At 51.3% G+C, this 24127-nt stretch overlaps 1 protein-coding gene across 2 annotated transcripts in view; it reads right to left on the bottom strand.

The window, feature by feature from the left end:
* Positions 1 to 24127, bottom strand: part of thada (THADA armadillo repeat containing) — a 49778-nt gene that overhangs the window by 22631 nt on the left and 3020 nt on the right. For both annotated transcript variants that reach the window (XM_035531387.1, XM_035531388.1), the window contains exons 10-27: positions 22609 to 23321; positions 22339 to 22493; positions 21860 to 22015; positions 21656 to 21763; positions 20569 to 20692; positions 19409 to 19554; positions 18679 to 18910; positions 18320 to 18455; positions 18007 to 18143; positions 17605 to 17718; positions 17130 to 17290; positions 13269 to 13378; positions 11667 to 11799; positions 11050 to 11172; positions 10820 to 10942; positions 9543 to 9634; positions 4974 to 5063; positions 2993 to 3124 (exon numbers count right to left, since the gene is read on the bottom strand). In XM_035531387.1, the coding sequence (XP_035387280.1) occupies positions 2993 to 3124; positions 4974 to 5063; positions 9543 to 9634; positions 10820 to 10942; positions 11050 to 11172; positions 11667 to 11799; positions 13269 to 13378; positions 17130 to 17290; positions 17605 to 17718; positions 18007 to 18143; positions 18320 to 18455; positions 18679 to 18910; positions 19409 to 19554; positions 20569 to 20692; positions 21656 to 21763; positions 21860 to 22015; positions 22339 to 22493; positions 22609 to 23321 (2985 nt within the window). The remainder of the gene's footprint in view (positions 1 to 2992; positions 3125 to 4973; positions 5064 to 9542; positions 9635 to 10819; positions 10943 to 11049; positions 11173 to 11666; positions 11800 to 13268; positions 13379 to 17129; positions 17291 to 17604; positions 17719 to 18006; positions 18144 to 18319; positions 18456 to 18678; positions 18911 to 19408; positions 19555 to 20568; positions 20693 to 21655; positions 21764 to 21859; positions 22016 to 22338; positions 22494 to 22608; positions 23322 to 24127) is intronic.

The raw sequence follows: 24127 nt of genomic DNA, 5'->3' as shown, positions 1-24127 counted from the left end.
CAAAAACCTGAGCGCTTGAGAGCTCAGTACAGCTGAATCTAGTATTGTTACTTTTAATGCAGCTTCGATGTGGAGGTGTTATGTTGCAAGCAGCAGCCCAGCGTGTCCTACTGCAAGCATCCTACGGCGGGGCATGTCACGACGTTCTGGGCATTCGAGGCCACACCAGCCCCACCTAGAAGAGCCACGTCAGGCCCCAGCGGCTGATCACGGAACGGGAACCCAAACACTACAGCCCTTATCTCGGGCCGTCTTGCCTTTCTCTCTCTCTCCGGGCAGAGGCCAGGAGCGGGGGGGGGGGGGGGGGGGGGTTTTGAATCAGTGGCTGCCTCCCAGACACGTATACACTCCCGGGGGGGTTAGGATGGGGAGGGGGGGGGAGTGTTTGGAGTGGTGAGGGGGCGGTTATATTTAACATCTAGTGCACATGTGGGCTTCATTTGGGTGGATGTGCTCGCATACCTCTGCTGACGAGAAGCAGCCAGCCAGGCATTCCACCCCACAGCACTTAAACCTTAACAGAGGCAGATCCACCGTGTACCGCAACCGCGCTCCAGTTCAAACCAGCAGCAGCTTCGGCGTGGGACGGCACCGACGGCTGGCATCAAGTCCCGTCTGGGGCTGGTGCTATTGGGCTGCAATCTTCACCTACCGATGCCCTGGTCACCTCCCGTCTCTTGAGCCTGAACGTCCATGCGGACGCGCACGCGGTCGTGGATGGGGTGTCTACACTGGTGCCTTCAAGAGCTCAATCCCTCACCAGGCCTGGGATGGAACTACACCAAGCTCTCTGTGTGTGGCGATATTAAGCAGTATGTAGTCTGCTTACAGGGTGTGCATGTGGCCTCCTTGTTACTATGATGCACTAGAAAACTTGGAATGCGAGTGAGCGAGTGAGCGAGCATACAAGTGTGCTCTATGCGTGCCACTGTTCTGAGAGTACGGGCTCCTCCTGTGCTCCTGCTCTCTCAGAGTAGTCTCCTCCTGTGCTCCTGCTCTCTCAGAAAAGTCTCCTCCTGTACTCCCTTGTGCTCCATGTTATCTGCATTCCAGCCCAAGGCCTTGGCCTGACCCTCTCTCCCGCGCCTCCCTGCTCCATTCCAGGAAAACACAAACTCACGCACGCACACACACAAAATCGAATAGCACAACCACACAAAGGCAGACACTTTTCACACAGAAAACCAACAGACACACACACACAACCGAACAACTCAAAATAAACAAACTAGCCTCCAAAAGCTCCCCCTCCCCCTCCCATACACACCCTCGCTGCCAAATCCATACACACCAACAGTGAAACCTCAGCATGAACACATGCTTCTTCAATGTCTGGGCAAATATAGAGCACCGTGTTGACTTGTGCTCTTTTACAATATGGGAATGTTGGCACAACTACTGATCCCCTGCCTGCTTGACTCTCTGAGCATGTGCGTGTATGTGTGTGCGCACACAAGCGCAATGAGAGAGAGTGTGTGTGTGTGTGTGTGTGTGTGTGTGTGAGAGAGAGAGTGTATTCTAGACCCGAAACATTGTCAATGAAATTACACAAAACAGAAATTCAACAGAACCAGCCACACACATGCATTTGAAGATCAGAATCAGTGTGAAAACACAAAGTTGAACAGCTACAACAAAACACTCATCCATCAGATGTTATGTTGTACTAGGCCCTCCACAAGCCCTCTCATCCAGATGTGATGTACTAGGCCCTCCACAAGCCCTCTCATCCAGATGTTGTACTAGGCCCTCCACAAGCCCCCTCATCCAGATGTTGTACTAGGCCCTCCACAAGCCCTCATCTAGCAAAAGGAGTGTATTTATGGAGGGCCTACAGCAACACATCAGTCCTGCTCTTTGTGTTCTGAAGACTGAACAGTGCGCAGTGATAAACTGAGACTGATCATTGCATTTAAATCACTGGAACCCATAACATGTTGGCCGGTGAAGTCATTTTCTAATTCTGCCTGAGTAGTTTCTTAGGTTTACAAGCTCCGCCAACAGCAACTGTATGCAGTGTTGACTTTACAGATGCTACATTTTTCTTTTTATTTTACTAAGAACATCAAGTTAATGTTCGTGTTTCTTTAAACTAAATACTAGTCCCTAAAACATCTCTGAAAATCTTTCCAACTTGTTTTGACATTGTACAAAAAAAAAAAAAGATCAGACTGATCTTTGTAAATAAAATGGAAAAATCCCCTCCATCTATCAATAATTAATTTGCATAATGTTAACTGAGTGCTACATAAACCATTTGCATAAAGCTAAGCGGCAGCTATATAAACTTTTTGCATAATGCAAACTGGCAGCTATTTACTTTCATTTACTGTCAGTGACATTTTTGACCAAACTACTCCTTTAAGTTGCAGCCACGGGACCCTTCTTCACGGCTGCAGCAGTGTTTTTCCCAACGCAATCCTGCCCTGAAAATCTAAACAGGGCATATTTCTCTCCATCAGGAGGTACAGAATGTTCCAAGACATACTGCTAAGGGGTGTGTGTGTGGAGGTGTGATTGCGTTCAAAGCTCTGTGTGTCTGTGTGCGCGTGCGTACGCACCCAAAAGCCTAAAGCTCTTTAACGGAGGCCATCAAAGGTGTTCGTGGAACACATTCCAATAATATTTGGCCTATTTCATGATGGACAATGCAAGAAATGTGCAAACAGGAGGCGTGGGGGCCCTGGGCTCGGAACATGGCGTGACGTTCCTCTACCCAGTGGGGGGGTGGGGGGGTTGTGGAGGTGATGCAGGTTTCTCACGGTGGGGGGCAGACACCCTGATAAACAGGGATGTAACGTGGACCAGCAAAGGAGGACGAGCCTCAACTTCCATGGCCACTCAAGATTCCTCCTGACGCATACTGGTGCACTCAGTTCCAATCTCCTAGCTCCACAGAACAGGAAGAACAGTTACCAGCGTTTAGGGGTCCAGCAGCAGGAGTGTGTGTGTGTGTGTGTGTGTGTGTGTGTGTGTGTGTGTGTCTTCTAACCTGATGATACAAGGAACGAATGGGGCCAGGCCCAGAGGGGAGGAGGAGCCGTCCATAGGTGATGGGTAGAGACGGCCCAGCACCAACAATAGCAGGAACAGACTGGGCTGAAGCCTCACATGCCCAGAGTCACTGGGAGAGAGGGAGAGAGAGAGGGAGAGAGAGAGAGAGAGAACTAAACAACAGACCAATTTGGATCGAGCACTGGATGGTCAGGCGGTGTGTGTGTTTACAGAGGCAGCATGCAGATCCATGTTCATTCTCCATGCTGGAAGGCGCGGGCCCCACCTGGAGGGGAAGGCGGCCCAGAGTAGTCAGCAGCAGTGGGGAGGCGTTCGCCCTGGAGCCCTCTCACTTCCTTCTCTGTATCTCTGTCCTCCTGTTTTCTCCCTCCCTCCCTCTCTCCCTCTCTCCCTCTCTCCCTCTCTCCCTCAGCTCAGCTTAAAGACTAGACACATGCCAGAGCAAACATTTGAAAGAACTGGCAATGTTGCACTGGAATAATCACATAATTCATTTAAAAAAAAAAAAAAGTCACACACACTTTAGCTAACCCAACACCTTGGACACCCTCTGAGCCGCTGCGGCAACACGTTCAGGTCACGTCCGCAGCCGTGGGTCCCCTGACCCGCATAACGCAGCTGCCGCAGCACTCACCCCCCGGGTGGGCCCGGCAGTAGCCGAGACCCTCGCGTGGCCAGGGAGGGATGGAGAGACAGAGGGAGAGGAGGAGAGAGGAGGAACGAAAATGCACCAATAAAAAGTGGCTTGGGCTGGGTGGGTGACAAAAGACGCACGGAACACATGCGAACAGAGCAGCTCCCACAGGAGTATCCCCGGCGGCCCACGCTGGCCCGGCCCGGCCCGGCCCAGTTTCCCATGGTAGAGGAGCTCGAATGCTGCAAACCACCAGCCGTCCAATCCGACGCAAACCCCTCAACCCCAAGCCATATTTCATTCCGCTGCGCTTAAGAAGCCTGAATGGCATTAGGAACAGCGTACATGTTGGAGGTGCATGGGCCTCATCACTCTTACCAGCCTGGCAGTTTTGTTGTTGTTATTCCCACTTTTTTGTGTGTTTTTTACGAGCTTTAAGAGCTGTCAAAGAGAAAAATATGCCCCTTAAAAATAAATAAATAAATAAATAAATGTTCCAAGCAACTTCAGTCATGAGTGTCTTTTTTTTTTTTTGCCTCCTGAGCTTACTTTACCCACAATCCCACTGCAGCTGTCTCACAAGCCCCCTCTCGGGCTCGGTTGACGTGGGCGGCACGAGATCCCTAATGACTTTCTAAGCCCTGCTCATTCTGCCTTTCCATCCCTGTTCGTGTGCTAAACGATTTACTGGCGATATTAAATCAGAGAGCCGTGGAATGGCCCAGGCCGGGTGGGTGGGTGGGGGGGGTGTGTGCCTCCACGGCCCGGACCGTGGGAAAGCAGCGCCAGAACCAGACGGAGAATGCGTCTGAATAATCTGATACATATTAAGATAATATTGACTTGGGGGCCGGTTTCGCAAGTCGAGCGCCGTTTGGGAGACGTTTGGAGATCTACAGAGAAATTAGATGGGGACGATTGAGATAAGGGAGAAACAGCTGCCCGGAGTCGTCAACGCAAGCCTAGAGTGTGGTCTGGATCCAACATGGCCTCCACTCCCACACGCAGTTTCCTTATCGGAGCCATCTAAAGCAGGAAGCTGTTCATCAGTGTGGCCTGCCATGTTTAACAGGCTTAAAGAGGCATGATAAGGCACTTACTGAAATGAGCTTAATTTTGAAAAAGCCCTGGAGAAAACGAGAGGCGGGTGAGAAGAGGAAGGCAGCTTGTTTTGCACAGGGGCCACGTTCCCACTGCTGACCTGAAGGGCCCTCTGAACTCATACACTCAGTATCAGGACACACAGAGCCACCAAAGAAACGAGAAAGGAGCATGCACTGTAAGACTATATCAACGCCACGCACACACACATCCAGATCCTCACCTGTTCACTGTACTGGCAGCCTCTTCAAGCTGGCTAAGGAGGAAAGGATAGAGGGCAGGAAAACGAGTGAAGAACTCCCGTCCAGTCATCCTGAAAGAGAGACCGGGGGGGGGGGGGGGGGGGGGGGTATTCGTTTCAGTTTCAACACCATGGTGTTCAGGATGTAGTGAGCATTGGTGACGAGTGTAAATCATCTGAACAGAATCTTCCTAGCAGCAGAAGCAGAGTTTACCTCAGGACTACAGGGAAACAAACATACCGCATGTCCTTAGGAAGGGCAGAAATCAGAGACAGAGGCCATGTCTGTGTTTGTGCATGTATGTATGCATGTATGTATGTATGTATGTATGTATGTATAGACAAACACACACACACACACACACACACACACACACACACACACACACACACACACACGTGCGTGCGTGTGTGCGTGTAAGAGGGTGTGAGAGAGATCTTTAAAAGGTCTGGTTTGTAAACCACTTCCTAAAGGCAGAGCCCTAGACAGCTCTATAAAGCACTCATTACAGATCACTGGTCATAGTGGTGCACTGCAAGAACACCCAACAAAGCTTTAAACGCATGAAAAGCCTGCTGGGAGTCCTGCTGGGGTGCTGGCCAAGGCCCACCTGTGGCTGCGTCACTGTGGGGTAAAATTCATCAACTTCCTGTTTTTGACCGAGGCGGCATGTTTTGAGAAACCATACCAAGCGAAAGCCTTCTAATAAAGTTTCTCCCCCATCTAGATTGGGACCAGCCTAAACACAGGAACAATTTTAGTAGCAGCCGGACTTCCAAAACGAATCCGGTCCACCTTCAAATTCTTGTTGTGCGAAAAGCGTGCACTCCACTTCCTGTGGGACACGCCAGGCTTGGACACTGTCAGCAACCTCAGGCCAATAAATTAGATTCTGGATTGGTGTGATTTAAACAATCAGGGATGCTATTAAGCAAATTAGCGTTCCGTTGCTCAATGTTAAAAGACCATTACCATGTAACCTGCTTTTAATGGCGCCACCTTTGTGACCCACTCCCTTCGCGCAAGCAGTCTAAATCTGGGGTTAGTTCAAACTTTATATAACAAAACTCTACGTTTCATTTTTAGCCACAAACACAACGTGAACTACTTAACTACAAATAAACTTTTTTTTTTTTCAAAAATACCCCTTGAGAAGATTAGGATAGATTTTAAGTCTGGCAAAGTACGCTGGGGTGCAGAAAAATGGAAAGAACAACAACAAAAAAACAAAACAAAAAAAAACAAAAAACCAACATGTCGACGGCACTCTGGCGGAGAGTGAAAACTGCTCGTCCAGATGAGGTTTGGCAATATTTTGGTCCTGACCCGAACAAGTGTTCATGTTCTCCGTGAACATGCTTAGATGTTAACAGTGCTACATAAAAAATAAAAATTAAAAATCTCAACAAATACGCGCGCTGACGCACGCGGCATATAAATCGCTGTCGTGAGGACCAAAAAATGCTCGTTGGCATGAACAGCTAAAAGGCTAAACCCGCCATAATTAAAGCAACATGTCCGTCCTCGTCTGAATCAGTCCGTGTTCATAAAAATTTAAATCTGCAACATCTGAGGAACCATACATGAATCAAAATCATTTTACGTAGCAGCGGTGGCTTTTTCCCCTCCAGAGTTAAGATGTGCCATCTTCTCCGCCGGTTCACTTGCATAGCAGCTAGAAGAAAAGGCTCACGCGACTGAAATGATGAAAGGCCCTGCAAGACTCGCGTGGCAGACTTCACCAAACCTGCAACACAATAATATTGCTTATCTAATGCTGTTCAGCTAGAATTCTGGAGACAATAATCGTTTATCACGCCCACAAACTGCCTCAAAACTCCTGCCACACACACAGACACAACCACCAATTAGCCTCAACATGACTCAACGTGGTTAGACGCGGCTGGCAGCCCTCCAGAGTGCCGTGGCCTTTCTGACTAGACGCCGAGCAACAGGCTGAGTTATATTGTTATTGGTGATCAGTCGGAGCACCCCTTCCCTGTCAGGATCAGGACGGGCAGAACTTTTCCAAAGGGACACTCACAGAAAACACTGGTGGGACGATTTTGAGAAACCCATCCGTCACCATTACCAAGCACAGACTACTGTGGCTTGCACACATGCTTGACCTTAGACAGACAGACGATGCAACCTGCGCTTTCCATAACATGCACTCAGGAGTGTTTGCACATGTCTGTATTTACACACTAGTAAAACATTTGTCATGTCCACACACGCGCGCACATACACACACACGTACACCCACCCACCCACCACCAATGACACTGCGAGCCTTGCTTGTGTGGACATGACAGATGACACAGATTCAGTCAGCTCGGCGAAACCAAATGCCAGTACATGTGCACACAACATTTGCTTGTAGGGGAAACTGGTTTGTATCCCATTGACTGCATGTTATTCAGACCTCGCAGACTGTCCTAGAACACATTCAATAAGACAGCGCATTCTCCCAGGCTTATCAGCCTCAAGTGTGTGTGTGTGTGTGTGTGTGTGTGTGTGTGTACAACCACAACAATGTCCTAGGGTGCTTAGACAAGCGTACGAACACGCTTTGTACAAGTCACTGGGTTAGAAGTGTACGGAAGCACATGCTAGGGTCTGGGTCAAAGTCGAAGGTCAAAGTTTGAAGCTTATCTAGGTGAAAGATGAAGTGGTAACCGAGAACAGCGCTCTGATCAAACCCAGCTGAGATGGCATCGCCGAAGGACGCGTCAGTTCCAGCATGACGAGCGCTTAAAGGCCACTCGCCAGAACGCTGCTGGACTGGACGTCGTTTGCTCGCCAGAACGCTGTTTGATTGGATGTCAGCTGCCTCCCATGCTGCACCAGCACTGAACTGATTTAAGGCCGTTCCAAGACACTGTGACTGAAGCTCTCTAATCACTGACTCCCAAACATCCGGCGACCAAAAGAGTCAAACATAATCAAACGTAGCTTGCAGGAGAAGGACAGAAGATTGGGAACCTCATACTACTACTGCACTAATAGAAAACATCACATTTACTGTCATCCACCTCATCTACTCGGGACTGAGAAGGCGGTAAACAGAAAGAGACAAACAGGCTGTTGAGCAACGCGCATACAGCATAAACAAATTCAAACAAATGCAACAAAAAGATTAGTTTCCTGTTGGCGTAATCCTTTATGCAGTGTTGTTAACACATGACGTTAGTGCATTTGTGTGTGCGCGTGTGTGTGTGTGTGTGTGTGTGTGTGTGAACATGTCACAGTGACTTATGGTGTACTGCCCTTCAGCATAGTTCTCTGACCCAAGGAGGGTACTGGAGGCCAGCGAATGCCAAGCCCCACCACACTGTGCACAGCCGGGGCACCTATACTTCAGAAAACACCGGCAAGTAATCATAACATTACCACACATGAAACCACTTGTCTGTTCTCTGCCCATGTCTACAACAGCAAGCACAAACACTCCCTCACACCTCACACACATGTAGACACTCAGTCTCCCTCGCTCTCGCACGTGTGCACGCACACACACACACACACACACAAAGCGATTCCGTGTGTAAGAGGATGCATGTTGCTCATGCAAGTCACGTTGCTCATGCTAACGTGAAATCAACGGTCATTTGTGAACATGAAATCATGCTAACTTGAACCACACCAGGCTCTCCGACCAGCTAAAGCCAATAAGCAGGAACAGTGCTTCATAAAAGAGCCTGCAGACACACACTGTGGATTCCACGTGAAGTCAGATGATCTACTCTTAGCAGTTAGCCTCAGGTGTCTGTCACCTATGTGCACGCATGAACAAGTGTAAGCAGCAGTCAGTAAACAGATCTGAACTGGTCTGCGCATTGTGTGCTTGGTTTGGTCTAATCGTGTCATATTTTGTGACTCGCTCAAACGCATTTCAACCGCACACTCCATGTAACACGACCTCTGTGCCCACTCCCAAGATGCACTGGAGCCAGTGCGACAAGCGACACGTATGCTAAACTGGTAGAGGGAGGGGTTGCGAAGATGACACAGAGCAGCGGGCACAGTGGGAGGTGCTACCCCCGCCCACCAATCCTGCACCCCCAACCCCAGACGGGCACCTGGCTCAGGGGTGAAAGCAGCCACACCGGTTACAAAGCTTAATCTGGGGGCATCTGTTTTATCAGCCGAGGACGGGATGAAAGGGCAATGTGTGTGTTATATATATATATAAAATGTGTTTGAAGAAGAAGATAAAGAAATAGGATGGTTAATGAGCTAACCTACATTCCTGTTCAGCTCTTTCCTTTACCTTACTAAAGTCATTAAAGCAGGAGCCTAGGTTTGTGGAGAGACTTAAAACAGACACGGAGAAAGCAAAACAACAGCAGAGGGTGCACAAACGTGAGATGAGCAGAGAGACAGAGAAAAGGCAAAAAGGAGTAGTATGGAGCATCCAGGGCCTTTGAGCGGTTGGCCGAGTGCCGCACGCTGTGGGCCAGAGTACAGTACAAGTACGGGATTAACAACTTTGAAACAGGAGAGCAGCAGGAAAAGGAGCATGAGGCTACAGCGCCCCCTGTTGTTACCTGTTTTTTTTAGAGTGCTCATCCTTCCCCCTTTTCACACCGAATATCCGAGTGATCAGAGCACTGAAGAGGAGAGTGGAGGAATTCCTCACCTGAAGGCAGGGGGGAGAGAGAGAGAGGGAGGAGTGGAAGGGCTCAGTCGGAGAGGTGAAACAGGAGGCGACCTGGATAAACTTTCCCTCTCCTCTCAGCGTCAGCTGGAGCTCATCCAGCCATACGAGTCCAAGCCCGCGGCCCCCGCCGGCCCAGGGAACGCGCAGCGACACAAGCGGGCCGCTCCTGTCGGTCAGAACTGCCCTCCCCGCCAGAGCCGTGGGGGCCGCGCGAGCCCTCTCGTAGGCGGCGCTCATTTACCCAGAACAGCTGTACCGTACGGACGCGGTCCCCAGACGCCGCAGGAGGTCCGGGGGTAGATGGGCGCGGGTCTGAACGCGTGCCTCCCGCGCCGTCGCGAGCGCATTCCACGGCCAATGCCAGCGGGCTACTTTGGAAAGCCGGGCCGCTGAGCTATCGCCGACCTGTACGTCAGCCCTGGGTTACGGGTCAGACCATTGACTGTACGGAGCACGCCCCGGTTAGAAAACTCCCACAGAGCTAACAAATTAGAGAGGAACAAGGGTAACAGCACAGAGATTCAGGGCCAGAAAAAAGTAGGAAGCCAAGAGGGAGGAATGTGAACTGAAGCTGTTGCTATGGTGACCTGTGGGAGGTATGAGCCCGTGAAAAGGTGATCAAAGTGGCTAAGGCAGGGCATTTAGCCAGGACCTCCGGACAGCTGTGTGTGTGCGCGGGCGCGTGTGTGTGTGTGCACGTAGATCTCTTGGCCCTGTGTGCTCTTAATAATTAACCTGTCAAGGTCTGCAAAACAGTTACTATTTAACAAGGCAAGGGTACGTGAGCGACAGTGTGAAGAAAAAAATGTGTGCACGTGTGTGTATATATGTATATATACACACACACACACACACACACACACACACACACACACACACACACACACGTGGCTGGCAAACTAAGATGACTTCACCCCTTCTCTAAATCCAAATAATGTCATACAGCTTTAAGTAACCAAGAGAAAAAGACCAAGTTGACAAGTGTTGCATGTTTTTGTGTAAGTGAAGCACGGAGTTTAACTCTGACTAAATAACTACTTCCACGTGTGTGTGAATGCGTTTCTCAGTCAGAATAATCAATTTCAAGTGGAGAAAAAAAATATATATATATAATGTTGATGACAACGACGTGAACAAGAAGAACAACAACAACCGCCTACTCACAGCCCAGGTGGGGGCAGTGAAGCCCAACACTGCCGCCTGCACGCCCTCCGACACGAAGGGCATGATGTTCTCCCCTAACCGCGTGTCCCGATACAGGGCCCTCAGGATGTTCAGAGCATGGACCTGAAGACACACACACGTATGCATGCCGACGCACGGGCACGCGTTAGCCTGATTCTGATTTCTTTAATTCATTCTTTTATCCAGGGGTGTGTGTGCACGTGCGCGACCTGTGGCACAGTGCTGCAGTGGGACGCGTGCTCGGGGCTCGGCATGGCCAGCGTGGTCAGCTCCCTCATGGTCGTCTTCAGCAGGCTGCAGCCGGACGACTTGGACTCACTGGACAGCAGGGCCTGCGAATGGAGCCCCAGACAGGCAGCTCACTCTAATGACCACACCCTATTCCCGTCTGCAGGTGGGATCCGATCAAGAGGGGAGGGGACTCGGGCCTTGCGCAACCGTGGCCCCGACACCCCACAGGGACGCCTGCCCTTGCCAGATGTGCCGGGTTCAAGCCCCCCCCCCCCCCCTCCAATTTCTACATCCCTTCTGTGCATCTCCATCTCACACACTCTCTATACAGCAACATCCAAACACTTAAATACTTCTTTCGCTTCAGTTGTTAAGTATTCAGCTGTCTCAAAGGGTTCCTGCGCTGGGGCGGAACTCAATAACAAAACACTTAAAGAAATCAGTGACTGAAACCCATAGTGTTGCTGATGAGGCTGCTCTAGGGCAGGAGCTGATGGGAAACGGAGTTCTGAATGCTGGGGCTGTTCTTGGGATCCTCCTCCCCCCCACCTCCCCCAATCACACACATCCACCCAGATGAAGCAGCCAGAGCGACCTGGACGTAGAAGGGGATCCCGGCACTGCGGCGGGTGGCACAAAGCGTGGAGGAGGGGTCACTGCACTTCACCTCCGCCAGGAACTCCGTCAGCCAGAGGGCAGGCAGCTGCTGCAGAGTGGCACTATCGCTCCTAAAACACACAGAGAGCCAGAGGCATTTTTTACTTATTATTGTTATTAGTTACTGATGCCTGTTTGCTCCAAACACCATGGGAACCATTTCTCCCACGACTGCTCTAGCCACAGGCCACAGGTTGGCCCGGCGCCAATCTGAATGGACTGGCTCAAGGACAGTGTTAAGTGTAAACATGTTCTATATGGTTTATACAGACTTTTCCTGTCAGTAATGTTCCCCAGTACAAAATGAGATCACTCAAAGCCCCACCCCCATGTGCACACACATGCGCGCGCGTGCACACGCGCACACACACACACACACACACACACCCCTGCAGCAGTGGGGATGTCAGGTCCAGGTTCCTGGCTGAGTAGGTTCAGGATGTAAAGGTGATGGAACACAAAGGCAGGTCAGGGCAGCAGAGGTGGACCATCTACACCTGCTCTCAGAAGTGGAAGCCATTTCAGGTCAACCAAGGACAGACAAGACCAGCTGAAGTTCAGCCAACATCTTCATATTCAGTCGTATTGGCATTCCACACAAATATGCATCCACGATTAAAATGAGCCACATACTCATGCACAGAGCATGCACTGGCAGTTGTATGCCCAGTGTGTGTGTGTGTGTGTGTGTGTGTGTGTGTGTGTGTAAGGCCCGCAGCATGGGCAGAGACAGCAGTGAGGAATGCAGGGCTCCTGTCATGAAATGTGCTGCTGTTGTACCAGGAGCACCGGACCAAGCAGTCCAGATCAAACAATCCGCCAAGTCCACACAAACCACCACGCACACACCCCCGTCTGCCCTAACCACCCAAAGCCGCCTCAGCAGGAAACCGCGCAGGACGCCCCAGTCCCCGACACCCCACGCCTCTGCAGGGCCTTCGCCTTCCTCACTAAAGGCAGGAGGACGTCTCCACGTTGCTCCGTTGGCAGGCCGCAGTTCTGGAGAGCGAGGCTGGTTCCCGCGTCACGTGACCCAGCGGGGCTCACGGTTTCGCCCTGGACACGGCCTGGCCGTGCGCATGCCAGAGGAGCGGCAGTGCTCTGTGTGGCCTTCTGGCCGTGTTATTGCGCAATAAGGAAGATATCAACTGTCACTGGAGAGGAAATGAAGCGAGAGAGGGGGGGAAAAAAAAAAAAAAAAGGAACACCACTACTGCTCACACACACAAACGGTTTCTTTAGTAGGTTAGCGATCAGAGGCTCACCAGAAGCCCAATGATCATGTAGGAGAATTGATAAGCTTAGGCAGGAATATTAGGAAATGGAAAAGAAAGTTCTGGAAAAGCCCATCTTTCCAGTAAGGGGCTCCTAAGGGGAGGCAGTAGCGGCTCCGCACTGCAGAGAGCATGCCGGAGAGCGCTGCCGAGGTCAGGGGTCGGTCGCCAAACGCAGCGGGGAGTGGTGGGACGCTGCGCGCGAGGCAGTCCACCGAGGTCACGCGAGTTCACGGCGGGTAACGTGGGCGGTGTACGCAGCTCACCTGCACAGCATGTCGGTGAGGCGCGCGAAGCCCACGTAGGCCAGCTCGAACGCGCCCCTGTGGCGAGACTGCAGCAGCTGCTCCCGAAAATACTGCCCCACCTCCTCCACCTGGGGGGAGAGAGAGAGAGAGAGAGAGAGAGAGAGAGAGAGAGAAAAAATCACATGCAAATTGCTGTTGGGGGGGGGGGGGGTTACCACCACACAACGTTGCTGTTTGGTTTTAAGCCAACACCAATACATCCTTGTTTGAGTATCAATAAACCCTGAATTACTGGCCTAATCTGGAAAGACCTGGGTCACGTCGGGTCTCATGGGACTCGTTCAACTCCGCCAAAATTAACTGGCCAGGAGACGCATTGAAGCAGCTCGGCGGAGTACACCCAGAGGTGGAGGTGTACGAGTGATGAACGGCCGCAGAGCTGCAGGGGAACGGAGCATGCAGGCTGATTTACACGGAGAGAGCGCCCAGGGCTGCGCGCAGGCCACCACTTTACAGTAGCAGCGTCTATGCTGGCAGAATAGGAGGGAACGCATTCCAGCAAAGCCGTGAAAACGCCCGAGTCATGCAACGATGCGTCGGGGATCCGCACGGGGAAGAGCCTGACGCTGAAAGGGGGTGGTACAGTGGGGGGAGGAAAGGTGCCAGTCACATCTGCCCCGCATGGGCCCGCCCCCCGGAGGGAAGCCCCGCCCCGCACCCAGGCAGGCTCGCCAGCCGTCTCTGGGACAGTTATTTAAACCGTTAAAAGTGCTTCAGCTCCAACAGGATTTTATTTAGCCTGATGCTTCCTGTTTGCCATTTCAGCTGCATTTTTCTAACCCCCCCCCCCCTTCCTCTTCCTCTTCCTCCTGCACCCCATGCGCAGAGAAATTTCCCAACGTTTTCCACAGCTGGCTAATTATGCGGTCGGCTCGTGACCTAAATAGCAGCTTCTCCTCCACGCCTGGCCGCTACGAAACTTCACACCCGAGGGGCTAAAGCAGTTGTTTGCGCTCCGCTTTGATTCCACTGACTCAGGCCTGAGGGGATTATGCAACTCCCCTCATACAGACATTGAGAGGGGGTTGCTTTTTTTTTGGGGGGGGGGGGGGGGGGCACCAATAACTTTACTCTCACCAAATCCCTCGGAGGCAGAGCGTTCAGTGAGAATGTAACTGTGTCGGAATGACGGCGTGCACCCACACCCCAAAACTGCACACGAGCTCCACCAGTCCAAAGGCCATGAAAAGTAAACAGCAAAACTGTCAAGTCACCTCAACAGTGCATCAAAGACAGGCCTGACTAACAGAGAGAGTTAGCGTCGTAGTTGTGGCTTTGCAGATTATATTTGCAGTTTGAGGCTTGGGCTGAGGTTCACTGGGGTCAGTGAATCAAAGCCAGACATTTCAGAGATGCAACCAAAAGCCCGTGGGCCCGCGTTTCCAGGAACCGAGCATCCGCCTTTAGTCACATCAGTTGCATGCCTGCGAAGCTACCATCGGCAGCCAAGACGAACAAAAAAGGTGGCTGCTTCTAAACAGGGTAGCCCAGCTCACAGCCACTTAGTGCTCGGAAGGCCCAAGAGCGCCCCCCCCCCCAGTTCAGGCGGCGTGCAGCGCTGCTGGGGGGGGTTAGAGGGAGGCGTGGGGCTAAGCCAAAGCCCCAGCGAAGCCAGCTCGATCCACCTCGCTTAGCCCCAGCTTACAGTGCTTAGCCACGCAAAGGGAGAAGCTGCAGAGACGAAGAGCAGCAGAAAGGAGGCAGGCGGACGCTGGGCTGGGCGTTTCATTCTGGACGGAGGAAACTAGAGGAGCGCTGGGTGCACGCGATGTGCCATCAGAACCAAGATGGCGGGCAGGCGTCCCGGAGCGGGGCATCGGTTTATTCTCCTCCTCTCCGCATCTCCGGCAAGGGGTGATGGAAAACGAGGAATTAATACATCGCCGCGATGTAACTGTTTGTGGTTGCCATGGTGCCCCTCGCGGTACGGAAACATCTGCTGCGTTGCCATGGTGACGGGAGACCATAACAGGACACTGGAAACCAGCAATGCATGTACACATGACCTCACGAAGAGGACGTCGCTGTCATAAACACACACACACACACACACACACTTACTTTATTACGCAGGATTGGGGGGGGGGCGACTGACAACAGACATGAGTGGTACAAGGTGCATGGAGCTACACACACACACACACACGAGCCTCTGCCTCCATCGTTAGATCACCCTTTTACGTAGCAGGCAGAAATGCTACAATAACCGCAGAAGTGACATCACTGAATAATTTCCCTCCATCTGCTGAAGCAATGAGGTCATTCGCCAAGTCTGAGCAGTCTATTACAACGTTGAATTGAATCATGCCCCATATCTGGAAGTAGCCACCTTCAAATTCCTGAATGCAAACCGTTCTCACAAATATCACGTAACCGTCCCGGTGGCTGGCGTTACCCTGTCAGGGGGCGAGTGGTCCTGTAGGCCCAGTTGGTGGATCGGACCATAGATCAGGAAGGCGAGAAGGACCCCCAGTGTGAGGAGTGAAGGGACAGGCCACCTTGACACGTGGACACGGCACGATGACTCCCGGGGAAGCTGCGTGAGCCAGGCAGCTGGCCTGGCTAAGGCCTTCCTCCAGCTGCAGGAGGCCGACGCGGAAATTCCAAGCGAGTCTCTTGCTGGGATTTGTTGGTTCGGGTGATGGGATTCAAAAAAGGTTGATCTTTATTTGAAAAGGATTATGGACCAATCTCTCAGACAGAGGATGCAGGGGCTTCTGCACAGAGGGACAGTGGATAGACAGCCCTCATGAACAAGATTTAGAAAACAAGATTTAGAAAAAAAGATTTAGAAAACAATCTGGCAATCACCAGAAAACCTCAGGTGGCATTATTTATGAAACAGTTCAAAATACAGAGGTAATGAGGTTTGGTGAGATAACTGATTGAGCCAGTTTCATTTCTTATTCACTTTCTTAAGCACTTAGTGCTTCTGGTTTGGTAAATTTAGCACATAATGTAAACATGCACTCTGACCCCAGAGCGTAAATCTTAGGAGGGCCATTTCAGAGAAGACAACCATACAGTACAGCATATCCACACAAAGCACGGCCATGGCGGATGGCTGACTGGCAGCTGCTGCTGCTGCTGTCTCAGGTATAAGAGGGGATTAATACAGCCCTGCGGGAGGGGGGGCCGTTTGGAAAAAATGCGGGCGTGGGAAGACAGTTGGAGCAGTTAAAACCAGTGGGGGGGGGGGCTTAAATGAAAGCCCCGCACTAACGAGGGCGGATGCTAAGGGAAGGAAAGAGCAGTATGAGGTCCCATGGCTTCATACCGCCGCAGGCAACAAACATGCCACTAGACACACCGGCGGGGCTCGTGTTCATCAAAACATCTCGGAGTGGGACTTCTGATCCGAGATCCCCGATGTTGGACACGGGGCTTGGGTATGAGGCTCAGGCTCAGAAATCGTAAAGGGAGATGAAACCTCCGAGCGCATTTATACGAGCATGTGAAAAACATCACCGGCAAGGTTAGCGGCTTCGGTTTAATATCTTTCCGGTGAACGAACTTCATCCGTCGGCCTCTTCATTGTTTCTCCGGGTCTTTCTTGACCTGAACTCTGGATATGCCATTACCAAGGAGCCCTGAGAGATCAGCTTACTGGAAAAATCTCTCGGGCTGAAGGATGAGGTACTATTCTCCAATATACTGTATCTCGTTTAATTACATAACGGTGATCTAGTCCTTGGGGTATATCCAGCTTTATTCTCACACATCTCTGTGGTGTGTGTGTGTGTGTGTGTGTGTGTGTGTGTGTGTGTGTGTGTGTGTGTGTGTGTGTGTGTGTGTGTGTGTGTATGGCGTGTTACTGACCTGCTGCTCAGTGATGAGCCCCTCGTGGGTGTGTGTGTGAGCTGTGTGTAGAGGCATGTTCTGACACAGCTCCCCCAGGAGCATGGACACTTCCTTCATGCTCCTCCAGCAACACACCAGCACCATCTGCGCAGTGACCCGATAGGCCTCACCTCCAGACTCTACAGAGCGTGCACACACACGCGTGAGCGTACACAGACACACGCATGCGCACACAGACACACAATATCAATTTCATATTTGCACCAAACTACAAGTTTTAAGTACATTATCAGTCAGACTCAAACAGAACACACTGTTGGTGTTATCGAACACTGCCCCCTATTGGACAAACTATGTAGTGCAAGAGAGGATGTGGGCTTTGAGGATATAGCAGATCAAGTTCCTACACAGCCAGAGGGGGAGTGTGTGTGTCTCAGGTAGTGACTGTCAGGTGTGGGTTGTTTGTTGTTGGTTTTTTTTTGTTTTTTTTTACCGGTGTATGTTTGCTCCTCAGGTGAAGAGTCTAGTTCTCGGACATCGGTAAAAAAGCCATTGGTGTCTCGAGGCTGGATCTCCTGGAGGATCCTCTGTAAGCCAGCAGAGGTTTCTGAGAAGCAAACCCAGAACACACTGAAAAGCCCAGCAAATGTATACTTAAAGAATTACAAAGACATCCAAAACCTAAAAGCACTGTATTCAAAATAAATGGTTTATAAAAGTTTAAAGTTTAAATGACACAAAAGTGGCGCTACTGCCACAAATTGTAGGTCAGGATTCAGAAACAGGGAGTCAGGCAGGAATTTAGTCATTTTCAAGAAATTAAATATCTAGGCAAAAACAAAAGCTTTCAATACAGGATCCACAGTACAACCCTGAGCCTGGCAGAGGAGCCCACCGGAGTCAGTATCCATGGGGATGAGCCCTTCAGGGGAAGAGCTCTGGACAACAGGCGACACCACATCAGACATCCTGTAGCATAAAGCAATGAGGCCTGATACTGCACTCCTCCATTCAGCCTGCAGCTCGAGAGACCTACACACACACACACACACACACACACACACACACACACACACACACACACACACACACACACACACAGCTTAAAACAAATCTCATAACTAAAATGTGTGGCTCAGTGAATCCTAATGCAGAAATGTAGAATGGACGGGTAATTCTAACTGCTGTGTGTGGGCGGGGTGGGGTACCCAGTGTTGAGCTGTTGCAGGGCAGCAGTAATGCAGTGGACCCGGCCGTATAAGGGGCAGGAGGCAGCAGCCTGCAGCAGAGACATCTCCGCCCGCGCTACGTCAGCCTTCAGACATTCCATCAAGAGCAGCACCACTGCAACATGGCAGGCATATCAAAAGACACTCAGTCATCGATGACGACACGTCATGGATACGGCTTAAAAAGACACACAGACAGATCTAGGGTTTCATGCCGAACACAGCCACAGGGGACCAAATATCTCAACGTTACAGATATCCACAAGCCACGCATGTTCTACTCCAACCCACACACTTAAGCGTCCGTTTTATAGACTGCTAGTAAAATGCATGCATACCAGCCAGCGTGTTCTTCTCCAGGGTGCAGGCCTTAGAAGCCTGGGACTGGAGTAGTACTGGCAGTTGCATAGCTATTCTCTGCTCTTGGGCACAGTGGAGCAGGGCCTGTCGGAGGCCGTCCTGGTGCAGAAGCAGGTTGAGCAGGTGGGCGGCCGTGACGCTGTCGAAAGGCTTGGTGCTGGTGCTGAGGTCCAGGGCGGCCCGGAGCACGGACCGCAGCCTCTCGGGCTCCTGCGCTCCGAACACGAACACGAACACGAACACGAACACGAACACGAACACGAACACGAACACACACACACACACACGAACACACACACACACACACGAACACACACACACACACACGAACACACACACACACACACGAACACACACACACACACACGAACACACACACACACACGAACACACACACACACACACACACACACACACACACACACACACACACACACACACACACACACACACACACACACACACACACACACACACACACACACACACACACACACACACACACACACACACACACACACACACACACACACACACACACACACACACACACAGGAGGTAGCTTAAAAAAAAACCAAAAAAACCAACGGTTCTTCCGAAATGAGACCTGCAATAGACGGTCTGGCAGCCGGTCGGTTAAGCACAAGCGAGGTTGCGACACGTCACCGAGCCAAAACTATTCAAATGACAACTGCTCTCCAAACCAACCTGTAGTCCCACTGCAGCAGGAGGAAGTTTGCGCAGCAGCGTGCTGGCCAGCTGCTTCACCTCCAGGAAGTTGCTGGCCAGGCAGCCGAAAACAGCCTGGCTGTGTGGGCCAGTCACGCACTCTCCCAGAGCGAAGGCCACGGGGTCTGCCATGCAAAGAGCAAAAAAGCACCTGTAAACCTCCTGCTTCGTTCTGCCCCATGGGTTTAGTCAGGGTCCCCCCCTCCCGCCCGGTCAGACCTGGCCATTTTGGCTCGGTCACGACAACTTCGTGGCCTTCTATACGGCGCACATCTGCAGTATTTCGGCCCCTTTCGATGTAGCGTTTGCACTTTAAACGAAGTGAGATGTGTGCCGTCCTGTAGGCAAAGTACTACACAGAAGTAATGCACTGAAGGGGTTACGTGCTTGACACTTTGCAATCTGTGGCCACTGACACAGATTGAGTTTGCGGCTCAGGAAGCAGAGCAGCACGTCCCATAATCGCAGGCGGGTCGCTCGCCAGATCATCCTGCACATGGCTGAAGTGCCCTTACTCAAGGCCCCTAACCCCCTAACACTCCTCAGGCGGGCTTCTCTGCTCACGGATAGGTTAAACGCAGAGGTCAAATTCCTGCGTGCAACACACCAGCCAAAATCTACAATCCTCAATCACGCCGCCTTTCATTAACTGTGTCTGATGGCAATGATGTTTATACTAGGCTATCTGTGTTATGCAGGTAACAATTTCACAATGTTCTAACGGTAATGGGCCATGCTAGCCAACATCAGATAAATGGACTCGTGCAAACCACTGGTGTTACACTAAACTGACTTCAGACATTAAATATCCTACAAAACTGATCACACTGAATCTTCGATTCTGCAGTATACGCTGTAGGAATATAGTGAATGGGGCGAACTGAAAACACAGGCTATAAATGCAAACAGGCAAAGCATCAATGCCGATTGCAAAATTTGGTTATTGATTGGTTCTTCAACGAATTGCACGCCTCGTTTTCAACACTGAAACCCCAAAATCCATGCAGCCAGAACAAAGTGGAAGAGGAGACTGTTTAAAAACTCTCGGTGCGCTTGCAGAAAACGACGTTTCATGGCCTGCTGGTGTAAAAGAGGGGCGGTACATGTGGACAGGCTGGTTGGAGCGGTGCACGTGGTACCCGCGCTGAAGGTGAAGTGATCAGCCACCAGCCCCAGAACCTGCAGCGTCACCAGACACCTGGAGAAAGAGGCTCCAGGCTGCAGCATCTGGAACAGCCTCTCACAGAACCGGCGCAGGAACTCCTGAGGACACACACACAGAAATATAACCAGGATACATGTTCTCCCATGCCTCCCAAGGTGAATTATTGTGAAAACATTCTTACAATCAGAGTGTACTTGACAAGCCAGTATACAGCTTTTAATCCCCATATAACTGATGGCTCGAGAGGCCGGGATGATTAAATATTTGAAGCATGCGCTCGACTGACGGATGGTTGAATTAAATCACAGGGAAGTCGTGCATCCAGAACTCCCCACACAAGAATGCGGACCGTCCTCTTCCCCGCAGACGCTCGCAGATAAAACCCCTCCCCCACAATGTGAGCTCATCTTCCCTTTCAGATAAAACTAGTTAATAAACCTGCCTGTTGGCTTGCAAATAGCAGCTCATGTTTGCGAGTTCTGAGCAAAACAAACAAAAAACCTAAACGGTAGAAACAAAGTACACAACTACAAGCCCATCCATGCCCCAATAAGCATTTTCATCCCTTCATATAATACAGAATATCGCCAAACTCTTTCAAAGCCACACAATGGCTCTGGTCTCTGCAACTGCGTGTAAATGGATGAAGGAAATATGCTTATTCCCAGGTAGTCTTCTGCACTCATCGCTTGTTACCTGACATTACATAACCTCTCAGACAGCCAAGCGCAGAATGGGCGTTTTACACAAGTAAGGGACATGGTGGAGATAAAATACAGCCATCGTTTATACAGCGCCCGCTCCATGAGACACCCTCGCCTTACTACAGTAATATTTCAGGTCAGGACACGCGCCCTTATGGTTAATGACATCGTGTATCTGCAGAAGGAGGTCAGCTACATGTGCAGGTGGGGGAGTTTGTGAACCAACACAGTAGATGCACACTCATAACAAAATGTGTCTAGTCCATCAGGTTCAGGGCAAAAAAGCCTTTTCTAGTGTGGCAAAAAACAAACCAACCAACCATCAGATAGAAAGGCTGTGAAAGAACAAGCCTGCACCTGGTACTTGTGAAGGATGTGCTGGTCTCTCTCTCTCTGGTGCTGATCTCTCTCCTGGGCCAGTCTCCTGCGCAGCGACTGGGCACTATCCCTCACCCTGCACAGCAGCTGGGAAGACAGAGAGCGCAGCAGACAGCGCGGTGAGCGTTCGGAGAGGAGACGGTACCGAGCGAGGTCGCCGCGGGAACGCCATGCGTTTCGGACCTTCTTCAGCAGGCTGACGCTCTGCTGTCTCACTCCGGGTGACTGGCTGTTCAGGCCGCTGGGCAGGAAGTGGCCGATCAGCTCCATCTCCTCGGCAGAGAGCGTCTCTGTGCTGCGATGGCTCTCGCACACCAGACCCAGAGCATCCATGCGCACCTAACCCCCAAAAAACACAAACACACAGTCCTTTCACTACAAAAACAGTCGCAGATCCTACAGATTAAATGAGACTCGAAACAGATTCTAAAGTAAGGTAACTTTTCAATGTTCATAATCTGCGTTTCAGTGCTGAGGGCTCACCGTCCATCGCAGTCTTAACGTGTCCCCGCCTCTACACACTATAATCCATCTCAGTTTGATAACTAGCAGAGCCCGTCCTGCTGGATGCAGTGGAAACAGGCGCGGTTCCCCCTTGCCAACCCCTAGGCCAGGAGGTGAGAGCGCCATAGCGTAGGGCGCGCACGCTGGCTTTGCCTCACCTGGTCGTGCCTGTGCACCAGAGCTTGGCGCAGCAGAGGGAGGGGCACCAGGCCGCTCCAGAGCCGCTCGTCCGCAGGCCGGAGGACTCCCTGAGCCCTGGCAGCGCGCAGACAGGTCATCAAGGCACCCAGTGCTCCTCTGCCACCTGCAGATCCTAGAACCACACAGTCACATGCCAAAAAGCCAGAACAAGACAAGCAGGGACAACTCCGATTGGCTAAAGAGCAGGTGGGCTCATAGCTGATCGCTCCGTGAAAAACTCCGCTCACCCTTTGAGCTGGACGGCATCTTCTGCAGGGCCTGGACCATATAGCCCAAACTAGCGGGGCTACAGCGCAGCAGCTTGGGTAGGAAGTAGTCCAGGATGTACGTGGTCTGATCTGGCCTGGCTGTGCACAGGACCTCCAGGAGTGGCGTCACCCAGGTCCTGTGCCAGTCGTCCATCCCTGCGGCCGTGTGCCCGCCCCCGCGCCGGGCGTTCAGCTGTGCCTTGTGGCTGACAAAGAGCCTCTCCAGGAGTTCGCCCGCATACGGCGCCAAGCTCTGATCCCCCATGAGGCCTAGCAGCCTGGGCGGTAGGCCGGCGTCGAGCTGGAGAAGGTACTCGGCCCCGACATGCTCGGCCAGGCATGCCAGCGAGCCATACTTGCCCTTCACGTGCCATTCCAGCGCCAGCATGCTCCGGGTGAGTTGGGTGATGTACGGGTCGCCCGCGGGGTCGCCCTGGTGGGCGTCTGCGCACCGCTGGTGCAGCAAGAGGAGGTCACGGAACAGGGCGCGCGTCTGGTGGCGGACACCGTCCAGCGGGTGCTCCCAGTGGGCGTATACGTGGTGCATAAGGCGGGCGGGGATCGGGCAGTCCCCACGGAGCGAGGTGCGCAGTACGGGTGCAGGGCGATCTGTCTGGAGGCAGTCCAGGGCGGCACTGGCCCACAGGGCGAGGATCCGGGCCACCGCTATAGCCATGCTGGACTCCGTCACGCTGTGGCACAAGAGAAAAGCGGCATTCCTGAAATAGCTACTGAAGCTGGACAGAAAACACGGTCAAGCACCATCATGTCAAACACTGTTCAATGTATTAGCACTGAAACGCCATAGCAGCAATACACCCACTGAAACTTCAAAACAGAATCTCTCAGATGCATCACACAAAAAGCTAGTTATCATAACTACAATTTAGGCAAAAACTAATTAAAGCTGATCCTTTTTTAAATGATACTAAAGAAAAAAAAATATTATTTTAGATAATACTTAAACAAATATGACTCCTGTGGCTACATTAACAACCATTTCACTGCATGTTGTACTGTGTATGACTATGTATGTGACAAATAAACCAAACTTGAACATTCCAGTAGGCCTCATTAAAAGAGAAGCTTTGAGAAAAGACAAGACTTTGTGTCTGCTGATTACAAAGAGCAGGACAATCAAAATTTCAACACAGTCTGGCTGTATTAACCAATTAGGAGTCTCCTCTGCAAGGAGGCGGTCCTCACTCCCTGTCAATCACTGCATATGTCGATGGGCAGCACACAGAAAGGCAGACTAATAGAGTGGCTTTAGAAAACATACAGATGAAATCTGTTAGATTTAAAGGAAGAAGATGAACTTTTTCATTCCATGACAGAATTTAGTGATAAACCCTGAATATCAATTACCGCAGCTTTAAGAATCAATAAGCGAAAGGCTTTACAGTAACGTAAATAAATGTTTTCATGTCCATTTGTACAGTCGTTGCTCCCACCAAATCTTTGGCCTGCACTGAATGCCCCCGTCGTATATACTTGA

The sequence above is a fragment of the Electrophorus electricus genome, chromosome 11, assembly GCF_013358815.1.
Source record: "Electrophorus electricus isolate fEleEle1 chromosome 11, fEleEle1.pri, whole genome shotgun sequence".
Taxonomy (NCBI): domain Eukaryota; kingdom Metazoa; phylum Chordata; class Actinopteri; order Gymnotiformes; family Gymnotidae; genus Electrophorus; species Electrophorus electricus.
This window is presented reverse-complemented; position numbering and strand designations above follow the sequence as displayed.